This window comes from Hylobates moloch, unplaced genomic scaffold, assembly GCF_009828535.3.
Source record: "Hylobates moloch isolate HMO894 unplaced genomic scaffold, HMol_V3 SCAFFOLD_2, whole genome shotgun sequence".
Taxonomy (NCBI): Eukaryota; Metazoa; Chordata; class Mammalia; order Primates; family Hylobatidae; genus Hylobates; species Hylobates moloch.
In genome coordinates, this window is record NW_026652277.1 from 72984085 (window position 1) to 73003096 (window position 19012).

Genomic DNA, 19012 nt, shown 5'->3' on the forward strand with positions numbered 1-19012 from the left:
GCCTCTCTATCATTCACTTTTTAGATAAATCTACCTCTATAGGGAGCGTCTTCCCTATCTCCTCTAACGTAGACTCCTCTTTCCCAGTCACTCTTTCCCCATTAGCCATGATTATGCCAATGTTTCTTCATAGCATTTATTCACTCACCATTATAAGAAATAATATTATTTTTAATCTGCCTGCTTATTGCCTGTGTCTCCCTCCAGGCAGTAAGTTCCATGAAAGCAGGGGCCTTGTCTAATCTTGTTCACTGATGTAACCCTAGTACTTCAGTGCCTGGTCCATCTATACGTCTATATACTCACTACTTATGCATATAATGAATGTGTGAACCTTCAGACACAAAACTGTGTATCTGAAGACATATAGAAATGTATTAGTCAAATTAAGTTATGTGTTCATTTATTTTCTAAATTAATGTATAGTTTTTTTGTGTGTTTTGTTTTGTTTTGTTTTAATAGAGAAGAAGGTCTTTCTATGTTTCCCAGGCTAGTCTTGAACTCCTGGCCTCAAGGGATCCTCCCACCTCAGCCTCCCATAGTGCTGGGATTGCGGGCATGAGTCACACCCAGCCTGTTTTTGTTTTTGTTTATTAAAGTCACATTTAAGCATTAATTTTGGAGCAGAGAATTGCCACTGACTAAGTGTGCTGGTAACTCACAGTGGGATGGCAAAATGACACTATCCCGGAAGTGGAAATTGGCATGAATTGTCAGCCAATTATAAACCAATTAAAATTAAAGTTTTTAATGTCAACAAGAAAAATGCATGGATGTTCTTAATTTTCATCTTTCAAAAATCAGCATTTCAATACCAAATCTAGAGGGAAAGAACAAAATTAAATTATGTGTTATAACAGATAAGTATTTAGTGAATTACTATGGTTTGCTCAGTACTGTATTAACACTTGTAGATTAGATAAGAATGCTCTCTTCCATTACGTAGCTCCCATCATAATCTCTTTGCTGGATTACTGAAATGATAATGGATATCTCATAGAATCACTGAGAAGGCTGGAGAATCAGTCCCAGAAGATATACTAGAGCAAGGAGGCTGACAGCAGCCTATACCACATCACAGAATCACTGCTGTGAAATGTCACTGCTGCCGCAAGTGAAGTCTGTTGCAGTAACTGTGCCGCTGCTGCTGCTGCTGCTATTGCTGTACCACTTCCTGCTTCTTTGTATCACTAGCTCCTCATCTGATATCTGAGGCTTCTGCATCTGATTGGATGCATCTAGCGGAAGTGCCCAGAGCAACGTCTTCTCAATAAGCTAGGAAAGCAAGTATATGTCCATTTTGTGTCTATAAATTCCGAAGAGTAGGGAATTTCACAAACATGGGAGTTAGATGTTAAATAGCCCTCCTCCTCAAAAACAAACAAACAAAAAAAAGGACCTTTTTTTTTTTTTTCCTATCTCCCCGCATGGCTCAATTTTCTTTTTTTCCACTTGATTCTAAGATTCAGAGATAGGGACTATGACTTCCTCATCTTAGTAACCATAGTAGTTGGGGCCGGAAATAAGATATAGGGCTTGACTTTTTAAAATAAAGGAAATAATACAATTTTAAAAAGTGTGTTAAAAGACAATTCACTTCATAGAGGATTAGATTTAAGAGACTGTCATAAAGGAAAAAATAAGGTGGAAGGACTTGGTGACTTTGTGGAAACAGTGACCTTAAAATAACATGACAGTTGAGTTTTAAGACAGGTAAAGATTGTGAATTCTTGTGTGTTTTCCTTAACATTTGAATTGAGAAATAATTTACATACACTAAAATATACATTTAGCTTGAGGAAGCATTTAGCTTGGGAATCTCACAGTTGTACATACTTTTATACTTTTATAATATCACAAAAAGAAGGAAAATAAATCTCTTCTATACCCAGAAAATTTTCCCATGGCTCTTACCAGTCTTCTTATTCCTCTCCTCACCTAATAAAACTTTCTTCTCATTACTATTTCTGTAGACAAAATTTGCCTTTTTTTTTTTTTTTTTTTTTTTGAGACGGAGTCTCACTCTGTCACCCAGGCTGGAATGCAATGGCACAATCTCAGCTCACTGCAACCTCCACTTCCCGGGTTCAAGTGATTCTCCTGCCTCAGCCTCCTGAGTAGCTGGGATTACAGACATGTGCCACCACGCCTGGCTAATTTTTGTATTTTTAGTAGAGACAGGGTTTTGCCATATTGGTCAGGCTGGTCTTGAATTCCTGACCTCGTGATCTGCCCGCCTCAGCCTCCCAAAGTGCTGGGATTACAGGCATGAGCCACCACGCCCGGCCAAAATTTGCCAGTTTTTAGACCTCATATAACTGGTATCATACAGTATATACCATTTGCTGTCTCAATTCATTAACCTGGCAAAATATTTTTAAGACTCACTGATGATGTTCCATGTATCAACAGTTTGTTCTTTATTGATGCATAGTATATTCTATTATATAATGTGCCATAATTTATTTATTCTCCTATAAATAATAATTGACTTGTTTCCAGTTTGGGCTATTAAGAATGAGGATATATATCCACATATATTTTGATGGATATGTGTTTTCACTTATCTGGGAAAGGTAGATGTATGTTTAATTTTATAAGAAATTGTCAAACATTTTTCCAAACGGTTGAAATATTTTACACTACCACCAGACGTGTACGAGAGTTCCATTTCTTCCACATCCTTGTCAACATTAATGTGGTCAGTCTTTTCAATTTTAGAGATTCTTGTGGGTATGAAATTGAAACTCAATGTAGTCTTATTTTTCATTCTCTAATTACTAATGATACTGATCATTTTTCATGTGTCTATTGGCCTTTCCTTTATTTATTCTTCTAAAGTGTGTATTTACATCTTTTGCCATTTTAAGATGCCATTATTTTATTTTTTATTGGTAAAAATGTTTTGTATATTAATGAATCTTATTTTTAAATGTATTTCAGTTTCCTTGTTTGTTTTCTTAATGATGTATTTTGATAGATTTTTGGTTTTGATAAAGTTTAGTTCACCATTTTATGATAAATGTTTTGGGGTCTTATTGAAGACATCTTGCCTTCTTCAAACTACAAGGATATTATTCTATATTTTGTTCTAGAAGCCTTATGATTCTGGTTTATATGTTTAGGTGTATGATCTATCTTAAACTTAGTTTTGAGTATGGAGTGAGATAGGGATTGAGGCTCATTTTTAAAAATACTGGTATGTAGTTGTTTTAGCATAATTTGAATTTCCTCTCCTCATAAATGACCTGGTACTTTGGTTGAAATGAATGCTGGATTTTTTGTGTGAATACATACTACATGGATGTAATTTTCTATCTCATTAGTGCTAACTAATTTAGAATGAACAAACTAATCAGAGTTTGCATTTACTTTAGGAGAGATCAGAGTGGCCTTTGTCCTGTATAACAACTTGGGTCCTTATTTGTCCACGGAGAATGCCAGTATGAAGTTGGGAACGGAAGCTTTGTCCACAAATCATTCTGTTATTGTCAATTCCCCTGTTATTACGGCAGCAATAAACAAAGAGTTCAGTAACAAGGTTTATTTGGCTGATCCTGTGGTGTTTACTGTTAAACATATCAAGGTAAGAAAATGGCATATTAACTTGGTTGTTCATATTATCTGTATTTTTATAACACTGAACATTAAGTGTATTAATTTTCTTTTAATATTTTTCCTATTTGACATATAGCAGTTCATTATCTGTACAATATAGTGGTAATTTTTTTTTTGTCAGAAATAAGATTTGGAGGAGGAGAATAATCCTTGTATATGTAAATACTTATGGTGAAAGCATTCATAGATGGATTTATAAATGCTTCTCCATAACTAAAAAGAGCTAGCCCAAGTGTATAGAACTAAATTACAGCCTGAAAACCATAGATAATATTACAAAATTCTACTGTATTTGGGGTTCATGTGAGATGAATAGATTTTTAGCTGCTCTTGCCGCAAAAACAAGAAAACAGTGGGTAACTACGTGAGATGATGGATATGTTAACTCACTTCACTTTGGTAACCTTCCTACTGTCTACATGTATTTCATAACATTATGTTGTATACCTTAAATATTCACAATACTATTTATGTTTTCAAAGAGGAATAGGAGTACATTAAACAGAACTAGACATGGTTCTATATTTGATATTTCAAGCAATTATGTCCACGGGAAGATATATTTTTGCATATATACAAAGATTGAGGTTGTGAATTCAACAAAGATTTCTAAAGATCATCCTTTCAGATGTTGGTTGTTAAGAGCAATTAACTTCTTTATTTTGCAATGTGTATTAATTAGTGTGATTTTGAAACATTGATACTAGTATATTATTTTAGTATTAATTTAAAAAAATGGTGCACTCCTCTCTAGTCAGAGGGAAGAAACAATAGCATATATTCAGTTTCATTTAGAATTGTTGAGGCCCACTTATGAAAACATTGGTAGACATCTCTAAAACATTGGAACAGAATATGAAGTTGTATTATATGGAAGGAAAATGCCAACCTAATTTACATGATCATAAAGTAGTTGTTGATTTTATGGATTTTTTTTCCCCTGTAGCAGTCAGAGGAAAATTTCAACCCTAACTGTTCATTTTGGAGCTACTCCAAGCGTACAATGACAGGTTATTGGTCAACACAAGGCTGTCGGCTCCTGACAACAAATAAGACACATACTACATGCTCTTGTAACCACCTAACAAATTTTGCAGTACTGATGGCACATGTGGAAGTTAAGGTAAGATATATGCCATACAATGAAAATGTTTTAGTATATAATATGGTCACTAACTGTAAATAGTCCTAACTATATGGGCTATCATATTTCAATGTTTTTCTACTTTCTTTTTTTTTTTTTTTTTTTGAGACGGAGTCTCGCTCTGTCACCCAGGCTGGAGTGCAGTGGCGCGATCTCGGCTCACTGCAAGCTCCGCCTCCTGGGTTCACGCCATTCTCCTGCCTCAGCCTCTCCGAGTAGCTGGGACTACAGGCGCCCGCCACCACGCCCGGCTAATTTTTTGTATTTTTAGTAGAGACGGGGTTTCACCGTGGTCTCGATCTCCTGACCTCGTGATCCGCCCGCCTCGGCCTCCCAAAGTGCTGGGATTACAAGCGTGAGCCACCGCGCCCGGCATTGTTTTTCTACTTTCATAGTAATTCTGTTAAGGAACTCTCTGATGTTCAAACCATATCCTTGTGGATGATTCAAAGAACTTGTTATCTATTTTCCTATTATCAATATCGTTCATAAAATTGAAGTTTGCTTAATAAACTCTCCCTAGTCTCCCTATTATTTTGTATAATAAATGTCAGACCATAACCTCATGAACATAGGACCCCAGGACCAAAGGCTAGTGGGGTTGGTTTAGAAAGCTGGGACTGGGGAGGCGGAAGAGTAAAGAGCTATGCATACGTTAAATACAGTCAAACTTACTCTTGGGAAAGGAACCCTCAAGCACAATACCCAGAGCATGGCAGTGCAAAGGACTTGGCATACCCTGACATAAGGATATGGGTTCTGCCCATGCAACAAGACACTACTCTAAGGGAAAATCCAGATGATAGGTAGTTTCCAAAGTCAGCAACATGGCTGCATCAATTTCCTCCCAGTGTGACTAGCTTTCATATGAATAGAGACTTGTGAGATGGAGTCTATGAGTTTGCAAGGGAAGAGAAGGCTGACAGGGTTTCAGGAGATCACCTCAAGCAGGCTAACAGTGAAGGCTAGAAATGCAGTAACTATCAGATTTTAGGAGGCCTAGGCCAGGAAACTCAGAAAAAAAAAAAAAAATGCTAAGCAGGTCAGTGCATCAGTAGTAGGTAAGATTATTGCTAACACTGAGTAATACTAATGCTCAACCTATAGAAATATATGGGGTTGAAAACTTCAGTTTTTATTTCAAGCAAGATACTTCCTGGCCAGAGATGTTTGAGAATGCAAATATCTTGCTTCCCTCATCACAATGGTTAAGAACTGAGGCTGACTCAGATCCACATGTTGGGTTCAACCAATTGTTATATTTGGAAGAAGGCTATTAATAGATTATATACATTATGTGACATTAAAAATTTAATTTTTGAACTTTCAAACAAGATGTTCAACAAAAATAATACACTTTTTTCTAAATATTGTATGTCATAAACTAAATGGATAATTACATTTAAAATCTTAAAATAGGCCGGGCATGGTGGCTTATGCCTGTAATCCCAACACTTTGGGAGGCCAAGACGGGAGGATCACTCAAGGTCAGGAGTTCGAGACCAGACTGACTGACATGGCAAAACTCCTCTCTACTAAAAATACAAAAATTTCCCGAGCTTTGGTGCATGCTTGTAATCCCAGCTACTTGGGAGGCTGAGGCAGGAGGATCGCTTGAACCAGGGAGGCAGAGGTTGCAATGAGCCGAGATTGCACCAGTGCACTCCAGCATGGGAGACAGAGTGAGACTCTGTCTCAAATAAAAAAAAAAAAAAAACTTAAAATATAACTTCTTGGTTTTTTAAAATGTCTTTATAAGTTAAATACAATTTCATATGCATTAGTCTTTAAAATTATTTATCTTGTATTATATATACAAAATTATTTGTCTTTAGAACTAGCATTGGTATTTTGCTTTGGTAGGGAAAAGCACTGATAGCTTCAACACTTTATGCAAAAGTTAAAGCTTAGTTTTCATAGCATTTTATATTATAATACCTCTGCTATAATTATCTGGTACATATTTCATTGTGGAAAGAAAATGAGTACTTAAAACCCTGGAATGGCTTTTGCAAAGATCGAACATTCTTTCATACAATTCACTAAAATGTTTCACTATTTAACTAACACTACTTAGCTTTCAACTTCAGTAACTGGTAAATAGTATTTTCAAAACAATTGTCTTTATAAGTTCAATAAAATGTGAAATAACATGTATTTTTAACCATACTGTTCAGTTCAGCACGTATGTGTTAGTAGTGTAATAATAATGAATAAGATATGAACACTGCCTTCAAAAGTTTACAGGTTTTCTTTTCAGATGAGACAGAAAAAAACAGCTATATAGTTAAAAAGGTAGTGATAAGAATGAAGTTTGAACAGTGTACTGTGGGAAAATTGAATAAGTATAATAGAAGTCTGGAGAAGTTCTTAGAGATTTAAAAGCTGTATATTAAGAGATTAATGTATTAGCCAGAAAAATTGTGAAGAACATTTCAATCAGAGAAAACAGCAGGAGCGAAAACATAAAGATGTTATATATCACAGTGTGTAGAGCATGGTAAAAGAGTTTAGAATTAATACATGATAAGTATAACAAGGCTAGTGTTTAAGTCAAAATAAAAACAGAAACAAATATCTAAATTTAAGATTTGATTGGGGAAGCAAGAATTGCAGTTCAGGGTATACACACAGACTGAGTGGTTTTCCTTATGCCTGAAGAACAAAAAGAGGGTTGGAGATTTCATAAAAAGAAGAAGTGTTACATATTGTTTTCCCAGAAAGTTCATTGGCACTAGTAAAGTGTGGAGAGCTGGCAAGCTCTGATTGGTGAGTGACCGGCGATGGGTCTTGGAGTCAAAGGAGGTTGTTTCAGTAGCTATTGGATAAAACTGGTTTCAGGTTACAACAGGCAGTTTCAGCTTGCAGGCTTACGGTGAATTCCATTCTTGGAGCCATGTTTTGTGCCCTGAAAGCTTTCTTTCCTGTCTTTTGCCTGTTTTAGTTGGTATAACAAGAGTAACCCATTCATTTGACAAGCTTTCACTGTAGTTAGAAACTGGAGGTGGACTGAAGAACTTATTAGGACTGTGGCCATGAAGGGCATAGTATAAAATTTTATTTTTTATTTTTACTTATTTATTTATTTCCATCTCTCGTGCTTGAATGAGGACAATGTGAAAATTTAGATGGGCTTCACATCTGCAGGCTCAGAGTAGGAGTCTCAATATCCTACATGTCTAAATATTTACAAGTAATACATAAAGCTGAGAAAAATGAAATAGAACCTGACTTAACAAAATATAGCTTTATAATCACCGAAGACACACAATCTGAACTTAGGATTCTCAGAATCCCCAGAGTTCTGCACCTGTACATGGCAGTGTCAGGAGAGCCGACTCCTGGCTTACAGTCAGTGGTTTACCCAACCCCTTCAAAAGAAGGAGGCCCAGGGTCGGGGGCTCTCTTTCCAGCGTCTCAGGGTATACCTGTGATATGGATCTTTGCTGTGATTCCATGGGCAACTAAGAAAAGATTGCTAGATCTCTAAACAATAATAGCACCAGTTTATGTTGCAATTTTAGACAGATTATTCCCAATTCTATGTGGATGATAGATTTCAATTAGATTTCAACTTTAGATTAGACTGGCTGGGTGTGGTGGCTCATGCATGCAATCCCAGTACTTCGGGAGGCTCAGGCAGGTCGATCACTTGAGGTCAGGAGTTTGAGACCAACCTCGCCAACGTGGCAAAATTCTGTCTCTACTAAAAATACAAAAATTAGACGAGCATGATGGTGCATGCCTGTAGTCCCAGCTACTCAGGAGGCTGTGGTGGGAGGATCACTTGAGCCCAGGAAGCAGAGGTTGCAGTGAGCTGAGATCACCACTGCAACTCCAGTTCGAGCGACCGAGCAAGACTGTGTCACAAACAAACAAAATGATTAGACCGGTTGTAGTGTGACAGTTATTTCAATAAGTCCTGGTAAAGGGTGTCTAGGGCATAGACAAGGGCTGTTGTAGTAGTCATGAAGAGGATTTATATTTCAGATATACTAGGATACAAAAATATAAATGGCTTATTACCTTGGTTATAGAGATCGATAGAAAGGCTATATACATGTACATTCTCTTCTCCCTGCTGTCAGCAAAAATAGGGAAACTATTAATGTCCTTTACATTTTACAAAGTAAAAATGATGGCAACATTTTTAGCTACCTTATGTTATTGATCCAAATAATTTCATCCAGACTAGCCATGGTGGCTCACAGCCTGTAATCTCAGCACTTTGGGAGGCTGAGACGGGCAGATCACTTGAGCTCAGGAGTTCAAGACCAGCCCGGGCAACAGAGTGAAACCTCATCTCTATTTTAAAAAACACCAAAATTAGCCAGGTGTGGTGGCATGCCCTTGTAGTCCCAGCTACTTGGGAGGTTGAGGTGGGAGGATTGCTTGAGCCCGGGAGGTCGAGGCTGCAGTGAGCTGTGATTGTGCCACTGCACTACAGCCTGGGCAACAGAATGAGACCCTGTCTCAAAAAAAAAAAAACAAAAAAAAAAAACACAACAAAAACAATTTCATCCAGAATTTTATTTGACTCAAATTTAGAGAGAGATGGTGCAGATATACCAGAGGGAGAGCAAATTCATGCTCAATTAGCAGCTTAAAAGTAAAGTTACCTTACCTGTGTCAGCACAGTTTAAATTTTGATGTTCGAAGGACTACAAACTCTATTTTGTCAGAGCATCACAAACTGATCCATCTTAGCAAGATTGGCTATATATTAACAAATAATAGATTTAAATCTGGATTGTATTACTCTGGCTCCGAGATTCTACATTCTAGCCTAGGTAATAAACTCAGACTTAGAAAAATGAATCAAATTTGAGGCAACAACAAAATATCATTTTATGCTCAGTTCATTGCCTAACAACCTTTCCCCAATCCATTGTATAACAGTCATGACTGTGACCACTACTGTGTGTCAACAAGAGATAAAATAAATGGAAATCAATATTTTCCTTTAGCAGTCCATCACAAAGCATGTGTGTCCTAGAATTCTTATATCATAATCTCTTGTGATTGTCTGCGTCAACCCTATTTTGATCTCACAACATGATTTTGGAATGTTAGCGATCAATGAAAAACAGAAAACAAGGAGACTGACCATCTCTAGAGTTTCAAAAAGAAACACACTAGCCAAACTTACCTTAGACTAATGTTTCAAACAGAACATTAATTTATTCATACACAGAAATACAGCAGCCAGTTGGAACAGATATTTATGTTTTCTAGTTGTCAGTTTCTAACTCTACAGGAAAATCTGTAAAGGAAACAAAATTATATTGGAGAATTTTGTTTGAGGAATTTGGAAAGAGTGCAAGAAGAGTTAGCTCAATAATCTTGATAGCTATTGACATCAAGCTATGGTAATCCTGATGCATCTTTCTGCACTCCAGTGCTCTCCCAATGCACTGAATTGCTTTTATTTGTCATATGTGTTATTTCTGCTGTTTGGTCAACACTTTCTTTATTCTTTTATCCACACTTTTGATCACCTAAGTTAAGATAAATATCATGAAGGTATTGACACATTGCCTAATACACAGTAGGCTCTGAATAAATGTAACTTCCTCCTTCCTAATTGTCGTATGTATTACTGGATTCCAAGGATTCCAGTGGAAACTTCAGGCCCTCAAAAAACTCATATTTTTAGAGAAGTGGCAATAGGAAAGAAGGACACAGAAGAGAAACTGCAGCTAGAATCATAATTTTATAAGAATTATAACCAAGGCCAACCTGGTGATTTAGAGACATAGGGGAAAACCATCTGTGTGAGCCAGGAGTCCTCAGAGAGGGCTTATCAAAGAAGCGTCCTGTTATAAAGATCAGATTGCATTTCATAAGTTAATGTGTGGACACTCTGAGTTGGCCGCATTCTTGCAACACCTTCTTCACTTTGCCTTGGGTACACCACTCCCTAGTTTCTTTCCTTTCTCAGCAACTTGTCCTTTTTAGCATATTTTGCTGTTTTCTCCTCATCTGCTTGACCTCTCATTGTCATTCTGGTCCTGAGCATAATCCTAAATACCTACCCTTCTCCCTCAGAGATGTCATGCAGTCATATGGCTCTATACCTCATCTCATGACTCTCACATATTTCTATCTCCATTTTTAAATTCCAGACTCAGATTTCACCAGTGGCTTGATATAAGTATTCTAGAACTATATACTTATGATATTCTCTCATCTAAGTCTTCTCCATTTTAGTAAAAGGCTACTCTGTTCTTTCAGATGCTCTGGTCCTAAAGCATGCATCACTTTTGATTTGTTTATTTTCATTCATACTGCACACTCAATCCCATCAGCATCTCCTGCCAGATCCAGAATCTGACCTCTTCTCAACATCGTCTCTACCACCTAGGTTCAAACCTCTATCATCTCCCCTCTACTTGTTTGCTATAGGCCCTTAACTGCTGTCTGTTTCCCTCTTTGTTTCTCTTAATTTAATTTTCAACATAGTTGCCAGAGTGATACTTTTAAAATGTGAGTAGGATCATGTCACTCCTCAAAGTTATTCTCAAAACCCTTTAAAATGCAAATCAGGCAGTTCATACCTTTGGTTCAATCTCTAATGACTCCTTATCTCAGTGAGAGCAAAATCTCAAATCTTGGCCTCCATTAGCACCTCTCAACATCCTCTCCTACCACTGTTCCCCTTGCTCACCTGCGCTAGCCACTAGCCTCCTTGCCTTTCCACAAACACATCAGATGTGTCCTAGTTAGACCTAAGTGTCTTTCTCTTCTCAACACTCCCCATTCCACCCCTGCAAAGATAGCGCTTGCCAAGATTCCTCATCTCCTTCAAGTCTTTGCTCAAATATTACCTTCTCAATGAGGCTTTCCTTGTTACCCTATTTCAAATTTTAGATTACCCCATCTCCACAAAATATAGAGGGAATAAGGCAAGCCAGGTCCCTGGCCTAAGAGAATTTATAGTTTATCAAGGGAAGGTTGTGTCAAGGCTGATTGTTGACTGGGGTGCTCAGAGAGATTTCAGCTAGGTCCCCTCAGGCAGACAAGAACAGTAAATGGCATGATTCCAGCTGAACGTTGCTTAGAAAATTAAACAGGAGCACTGAAGCTTTTCTACCTTTTCACTAACATTACATTTTGTTCTACAGAGTAGGGGATAGTGGGTTAGGGTAGGTGTTTTTTGTTTTGTTTCTAAATTTTAATTTTTTCCTATTTTGATTATTTATTCAAAACTTTAGCACCAGAGGTCTGAATAAGACAATACAAGCCGGGCGCGGTGGCTCACGCTTGTAATCCCAGCACTTTGGGAGGCCGAGGCGGGCGGATCACGAGGTCAGGAGATCGAGACCACGGTGAAACCCCATCTCTACTAAAAGTACAAAAAATTAGCCGGGCGTGGTGGCGGGCGCCTGTAGTCCCAGCTACTCGGAGAGGCTGAGGCAGGAGAATGGCATGAACCCGGGAGGCGGAGCTTGCAATGAGCCGAGATTGTGCCACTGCACTCCAGCCTCGGCGACAGAGCGAGACTCTGTCTCAAAAAAAAAAAAAAAAAAAAAAAAAAGACAATACTGAGTAACTATTTTTCAGTGATCTAGTCCTTAGCTTTCAAACTAGACAGTAGTAAAAACATTGTAGATATACTTTAAATTAGAGTTACTCATTACTTATACCTCCGATATGTTCTTCAAACTTTAGAACATAACTTAAACAAATTAAACTACATAATAATGAATGCTTACTAAATTAAGATACATATACTTTCATTCATTGTAGCTATCCCATATCAAAGATCAAATATACTTTGAAATGATTTTTCTTCAAGTACATGGCAGTTAAATACAAAAACTAATTTGAACTAATTAGTGATGAATTTCTGCTGGGGGAAGTCATTTCAATAAAGAAACACCTCTCAGTTATTATTATTATTTATTTTACTTTAAATTCCAGGGTACATGTGCAGAATGTGCAGATTTGTTACATAGGTATACCTGTGCCATGGTAGTTTTCTGTACCTATTGACCTGTCATCTAAGTTCCCTCCCCTCACCCCTGCATCCCACAACAGGGCCTGGTGTGTGTTGTTCCCCTCCCTGTATCGATGTATTCTCATTATTCAGCTCCTACTTATGAGTGAGAACATGCAGTGTTTGGTTTTCTGTTTCTGTATTAGTTTGCTGAGGATGATGTATTCCAGCTTCATCCATGTCCCTGCAAAGGACATGACCTCATTCCTTTTTATGGCTGCATAGTATTTCATGGTGCATATGTACCACATTTTCTTTATCCAGTCTATCATCGGTGGGAAATTGGTTTTGTTCCATGACTTTGCTATTGTAAATAGTGCTTCAGTAAACATGCATGTGCATGTATCTTTATAGTAGAATGATTTATACTCCTTTGGGTATATACCCAGTAATGGGATTGCTGGGTCAAATAGTATTTCTGGTTCTAGGTCCTTGAGGAATTGCCATATTTTCTTCCACAATGGCTGAACTAATTTACATTCCCACCAATACTGTGAAAGTGTTCCTATTGCTCCACAGCCTTGCCAGCATCTGTGTTGTTTCTTGACTTTTTAATAATTGCCATTCTGACTGGCATGAGATGGTATCTCATCATGGTTTTAATTTGTATTTCTCTAATGATCAGTGATGTTGAACTTTTTTTCCTATGTTTGTTGGCTGCGTAAATGTCTTCTTTGGAGAAATGTCTGTTCATATTCTTTACCCACTTTTGGATGGGGTTGTTTGTTTTTTTCTTGTAAATTTGTTTAAGTTCCATGTAAATTCTGGATATTAGACTCTTGTCAGATGGGTAGATTGCAAAATTTCTCTCCTAATCTGTAGGTCGTGTGTTCACACTGATGATTGTTTCTTTTGCTGTGCAGAAGCTCTTTAGTTTAATTAGGTCTCATTTGTCAACTGTGGCTTTTGTTGCAATTGCTTTTTGGTGTTTTCATCATGACGTCTTTGCCCATGCTTATGTCCCAAACGGTATTGCCTAGGTTTGCTTCTGGGGTTTTTGTGGTTTTGGGTTTTAAGTCTTTAACCCATCTTGAGTTAATCTCTGTATAAGGTATAAGGAAGGGATCCAGTCTCAGTTTTCTGCATATGGCTAATCAGTTTTCCCAGCACCATTTATTGAATAGGAGATCCTTTCCCCATTGTTTGTTTTTGTCAGGTTTGTCAAAGGTCAGAAGGTTGTAGATGTGTGGTGTTATTTCTGAGGTCTCTATTCTGTTCCATTGGTCTATATGTCTGTTTTGGTACCAGTACCATGCTTTTTTGGTTACTGTAGTCTTTTAGTATAGTTTGAAGTCAGGTAGCATGATGCTTCCAGCTTCATTCTTTTTGCTTAGGATTCTCTTGGCTATACGGGGTCTTCTTTGATTCCATATGAAATTTAAAGTAGTTTTTTCTAATTCTGTGAAGAAAGTCAATGGTAGTTTGATGGGATTATCATTGAATCTATAGATTACTTTGGGCAGTACGGTCATTTTCACAATATTGATTCATCCTATCCATGAAGATGGGATGTTTTTCCATTTGTTTATGTCCTCTCTTATTTCTTTGAGCATTGGTTTGTAGTTCTCCTTGAAGACATCCTTCACATCCCTTGTTAGCTATTTTCCTAGGTATTTTATTCTCTGTGTAGTGATTTTGAATGAGAGTCCATTCGTGATTTGGTTCTCTGCTTGTCTATTGTTGGCATAAAGGAATGCTTGTCATTTCATACCTCTCAATTTATTAGAGTTGGCTATGTGAGAACTTTTATATAAAAGAGTAGTTACGCCTGGCCATCTCATAGTCCATAAATAAGCATAGCCAAATTATAAGTAATCTCTCTATATAAAAGAAGATTACTTATTAATTTAATCGTGCATTTTTTTCTCTCTTGGTTACATTTATGTATTTATTTATTTATTTATTTATTTATTTATTTGAGACAGAGTTTTGCTCTTGTTGCCCAGGCTGGAGGTTACATTTATATAGTAGTTTACAATCTGGAATTGCTAAAGACCTTAGGAAAAAACTAAATTAATTTTGTTTTGTACGAGGACACTACTGTTGATAGAAATAAAACTAGTTAAAGCTTTGTTTTTATTATTTCTTAAATATTTAAATTTATGAAAAATATAGCTAATTGCAATTTGAAAAATGTTGAAGCTTTTAGTGAGTCAAATGTAAAATTATCCTGTAGCATCGTTTTATTTCATTTGTTTTCTTTCCTTCATACATGCTGTCTGCCAAGAAAACACACTCTGCCTCTTGCTTTCTATAAAAAAACTATTGTTTTCAATGTTTCACAAATGTTACTAATTTCTAATCTGTGTGTTCAGAAATTGCTGCAGTTGTGCAAATTTAGAGATTTGGAGCTGTGCTTGTCACATAATGAGTATTCAGTGAAAGTTAACTTTATTTTCACATATTTCTAAAATACTTTGTGTACCTCTCATCATTTTGTATTATAATTATCTCTTGAAACGTATTTATCTTCTCTAGACTGTGACTTCCTCCTACTAGGGAATGTCTTTTCTTCTTATTTGCAATCCCAGTGCCTTTTATGATATATAAAATAATTTTTTTAGACCAAGTGGACAGAATTCATTAAAAGAAAAACCATGTTACATGGTATGAGACCTCTTAAATATCCAAAAAGTGTCTTGTTTTGCTTTGTCTTCATTCTTGTTTCTAACTGGTTGTTAAGTTTATTAATGCTGACGTTGTAAAGGTTTCTTTCTTTCTTTCTTTCTTTCTTTCTTTCTTTCTTTCTTTCTTTCATTAGAAACCACAACACCAACTGCTGTGAGGGATTGTGTTAGTTCATTTTCACACTGCTATAAAGAATAACTGAGACTGGATAATTTATAAAGGAAAGAGATTTAATTGACTCACAGTTTCACATGCCTGGGGAGGCCTGAGGAAACTTATAATCATGGCAGAAGGTGAAGGGGAAGCAGGCACTTTCTTCACAAGGTGGTGAGAGAGAGAGAGCAGGGAAAACTGCCACTTTTAAACTATCACATCTCATGAGAACTCCCTCACTATCACAAGAACAGCATGGGGGAAACTGCCCCCATGATCCAATCACTTCCCACCTGGTCACTGCCTCCACACATGGGGATTCCAATTCAAGATGAGATTTGGGTGGGAACAGAGAGCCAAACCATGTCAGGGTTATCTCTGAATTCCCAATGATGCTAACATCCAAAGGTGAGAAGAGCCTGTCTCATCTACTTGTAACTTTTCTGAATTGCTACCATAAACCCCAAGGTGGCAACAGAGCTGGTTAACTACCGAATTCCCCCTGCTTCTACAGTCTAAGGAAACATTTGATTGTCTTCTCTTTTAGACACAAAAGTAACCATTATAAAATTTAAGTAATGTAATTGTATACTTAACTGAGATATAGTGTTTATGATATTTTAATACCTTCCATTATTGGGAATTGCAGATTTGTCTGTTGCTTAGAAGAATGGTGAAAAACTAAATCCAAATGTCTGTTCATCTCTTAGTAGTAATTTTCTTTTGTAACCCCCTTTGTGGAGGGAATATTTTAATTTACAGCAGCATAAGTTTCAAAGTAATTAAATTAACATTTCTACTGTGGTTTTGTAGAGCACCGTAACAAATGCCTCAGAAAATGGTCTTATAATTTATACTACTATCTCTTTTCTCTAGTCAAATTATAATTCTTTGGAGATAATACAAAAAGTCTGCCTACTCTCTCCTGTCAATTCAACTTGACATTGATCTTTATTATCTTTAAAAGACTTCACTTTCTTTAGTTCGATGATTGTATTTTTTTTAAAGCTTACTATTATCACCCGATCCCAGCTTCACCTCATTCTAAGTATAGGCCTTGATTTGTTGTTTAAAGCCATTGTATTTCTTTCTAAATGTAGGATTGATTCAAAACAGTCACAGTTTGGAACATTTTAATTCTATACCATGGATTCTGTGTGTTGAATATTTTATGGCTAAACTTTTTCTAGGCAAGAGGAAAACACTAGCTAGTTTAACATTGTGAGGCTCTACAGCTGAACATGAAAGTACTTGTTTTTCAAAAAGAATATTTTTACTTTTTAAAGCCCAAAAAGAAAAGTTACTTTAAAAATTTAAGAAATTAGTTTTATTATTAGAAAACTCAATATTGAATTTATGATGCTAAAGGTTGCACAGTCCTATTCCTAGTTCTTACACTCATTTTGTATTTTGCTATCTATAGTATGGTGGGATTTAGGTGGAGGTGGAGATTAAAAATCATAGCTAATACTTTAGTATAATACTTTAGTATAAATAGTACTTTAATGTATTTATTTAAGGAAAAACTATATAATTTGCATGTTGAGTACCTCAAAACATAGAAAATTTCTTGAAAAGAAACTGGTTTCAAAAACGTAAGATTTTATTACATTATCTTGAATATTAACTTTATCCAAAAGCTAACCTTTTAGAACCAAGAATTTTTTGGTGTTTTCTCACTGAACACTCTTGTCATAATATATTTCCTTCATGCACTTATTCAAATTTGAAATTATTTATTTGCTAGCACTCTGTTTTATTGCTTACTTCTTCCTCTTGTGTCCAAGTTCAGTATTAGGAGCAGAGTCCTGAAGAAAGTGAGAGAGTAGGCCTTGAAGATCACCTGGGGAAAGAAAGACAGAGGGAACAAAAACAAGACACTGAACCAGGATGATTTTGATATGTTTGAGGAGCTGCAAGGAGAACAGTGTGGTTGGAGTGGAAAAAGTAAGAGCGAGAGTATGTTAGCAGAACAGGCCGGAGGGTCTAGAACAGAAGACTTTGTAGGACATAGGAAGGACTCTGGGTTTGGGTTTTACTCTGAGCGCTCTGCAAAGCCACAGGAGAGTTTGGAGCAGAGGAGCAGCATGGCCTGTTTTATAAATACGTAACATATTTAATGTTTTACATTTACCAGTTTTATATTTACTGAGAAGGAAACTTCAGCCATGCCCCTGTGCAGATCCTAAATGATGTAATGATGTACATACTTCCTAAAAATATGGATTCGTGTTTTAGTGTTTCCTTTTTTTGTTTGTTTTTTGTTTTTTGAGACGGAGTCTCGCTCTGTCACCCAGGCTGGAGTGCAGTGGCACAATCTCGGCTCACTGCAAGCTCCGCCTCCCGGGTTCAAGTGATTCTCTGCCTCAGCCTCCCCAGTAGCTGGGACTACAGGTGCGTGCCACCACACCAAGCTAATTTTTCTATTTTTAGTAGAGACGAGGTTTCACCATTTTGGCCAGGAGGGTTTCGATCTCTTGACCTCATGATCTGCCCGCCTTGGCCTCCCAAAGTGCTGAGATTACAGGCATGAGCCACTGCACCTGGCCTAGTTTTTACATTAAAATAAATCTGTATTTTGTAATATAGGTCTTTACGTCTAACCCTTCTAAATTTTGAGATCAGTTAGCATATTTACCCAGGCTTCCTATGTATCTAGAACTAGTTCTTAACCATTTATAATTGTCTAGAACTAGATATTAACTATAAGAGTTGGTTAAATTTTTGCCCAGGCTACCAAGAAACAACACATTCCTTTTGCTTAAGAAAAGATAGCTGCCACCTTCCTCACCCACTTGCTTTCCCTCCTTCTGTGCCAGACACTTGCAAACACTGATCTTTTAATTCCCCAGGTTGTAGAGAGTACTTAGAACTATATTTTGCTTGCATACAATGGGCAGAGAAAGGGCATTTCAAAATATGAGTGAGTATAATGGGATAATTGTCTTCGCACCATGTACCATGATGGCTCCTGGACCATCAACCTTAACTAATTCTCTTGTGTGCATTTCCTGTTATTAAACAGGAGGAAAAGGAGAAAGCTGCCTTCCATACCACTTTCTCCCATCTACAGTGGACTACCAATTACCTAAAGCCTCTTTTATTTCATTTCTGATGAAGCTGTTGTGAATAGGAAAAAATCATTGGAGGAAGAAGAGTAAAAGTTCTGGGTATTTTCCCCATTACTTATCACTGTGAAGGGCAGGGAGGAAAAAAAGAAGAAAGAGAATCTACCTAGAGATATTGAGAAAGGTAGTCTTTCTATTTGAGGAGGGGAATTGACACCAACTTGTGGTATATCTTCTTAAATTCATGAAAGAAAAAGATATGTCTAAAATTATTTGTAGAAAGAGAGCAGCTAAAATTATGGATTTGAAGAAAAAGAAACCATTGAAATCATTTTATTTTTTTTTTCTCTACTCTTTCACAGAACTTTTATAGAAAAGTTGAAAGAATGATACCATAAATAC

At 36.7% G+C, this 19012-nt stretch overlaps 1 protein-coding gene across 47 annotated transcripts in view; it reads left to right on the forward strand.

Moving 5' to 3' along the window:
• Window positions 1–19012, forward strand: part of ADGRL3 (adhesion G protein-coupled receptor L3) — an 866327-nt gene that overhangs the window by 737792 nt on the left and 109523 nt on the right. For all 47 annotated transcript variants that reach the window (XM_032151681.2, XM_032151691.2, XM_032151695.2 and 44 more), the window contains 2 exons: window positions 3378–3586; window positions 4565–4741. In XM_032151681.2, coding sequence (XP_032007572.1) covers window positions 3378–3586; window positions 4565–4741 — 386 coding nt within the window. The remainder of the gene's footprint in view (window positions 1–3377; window positions 3587–4564; window positions 4742–19012) is intronic.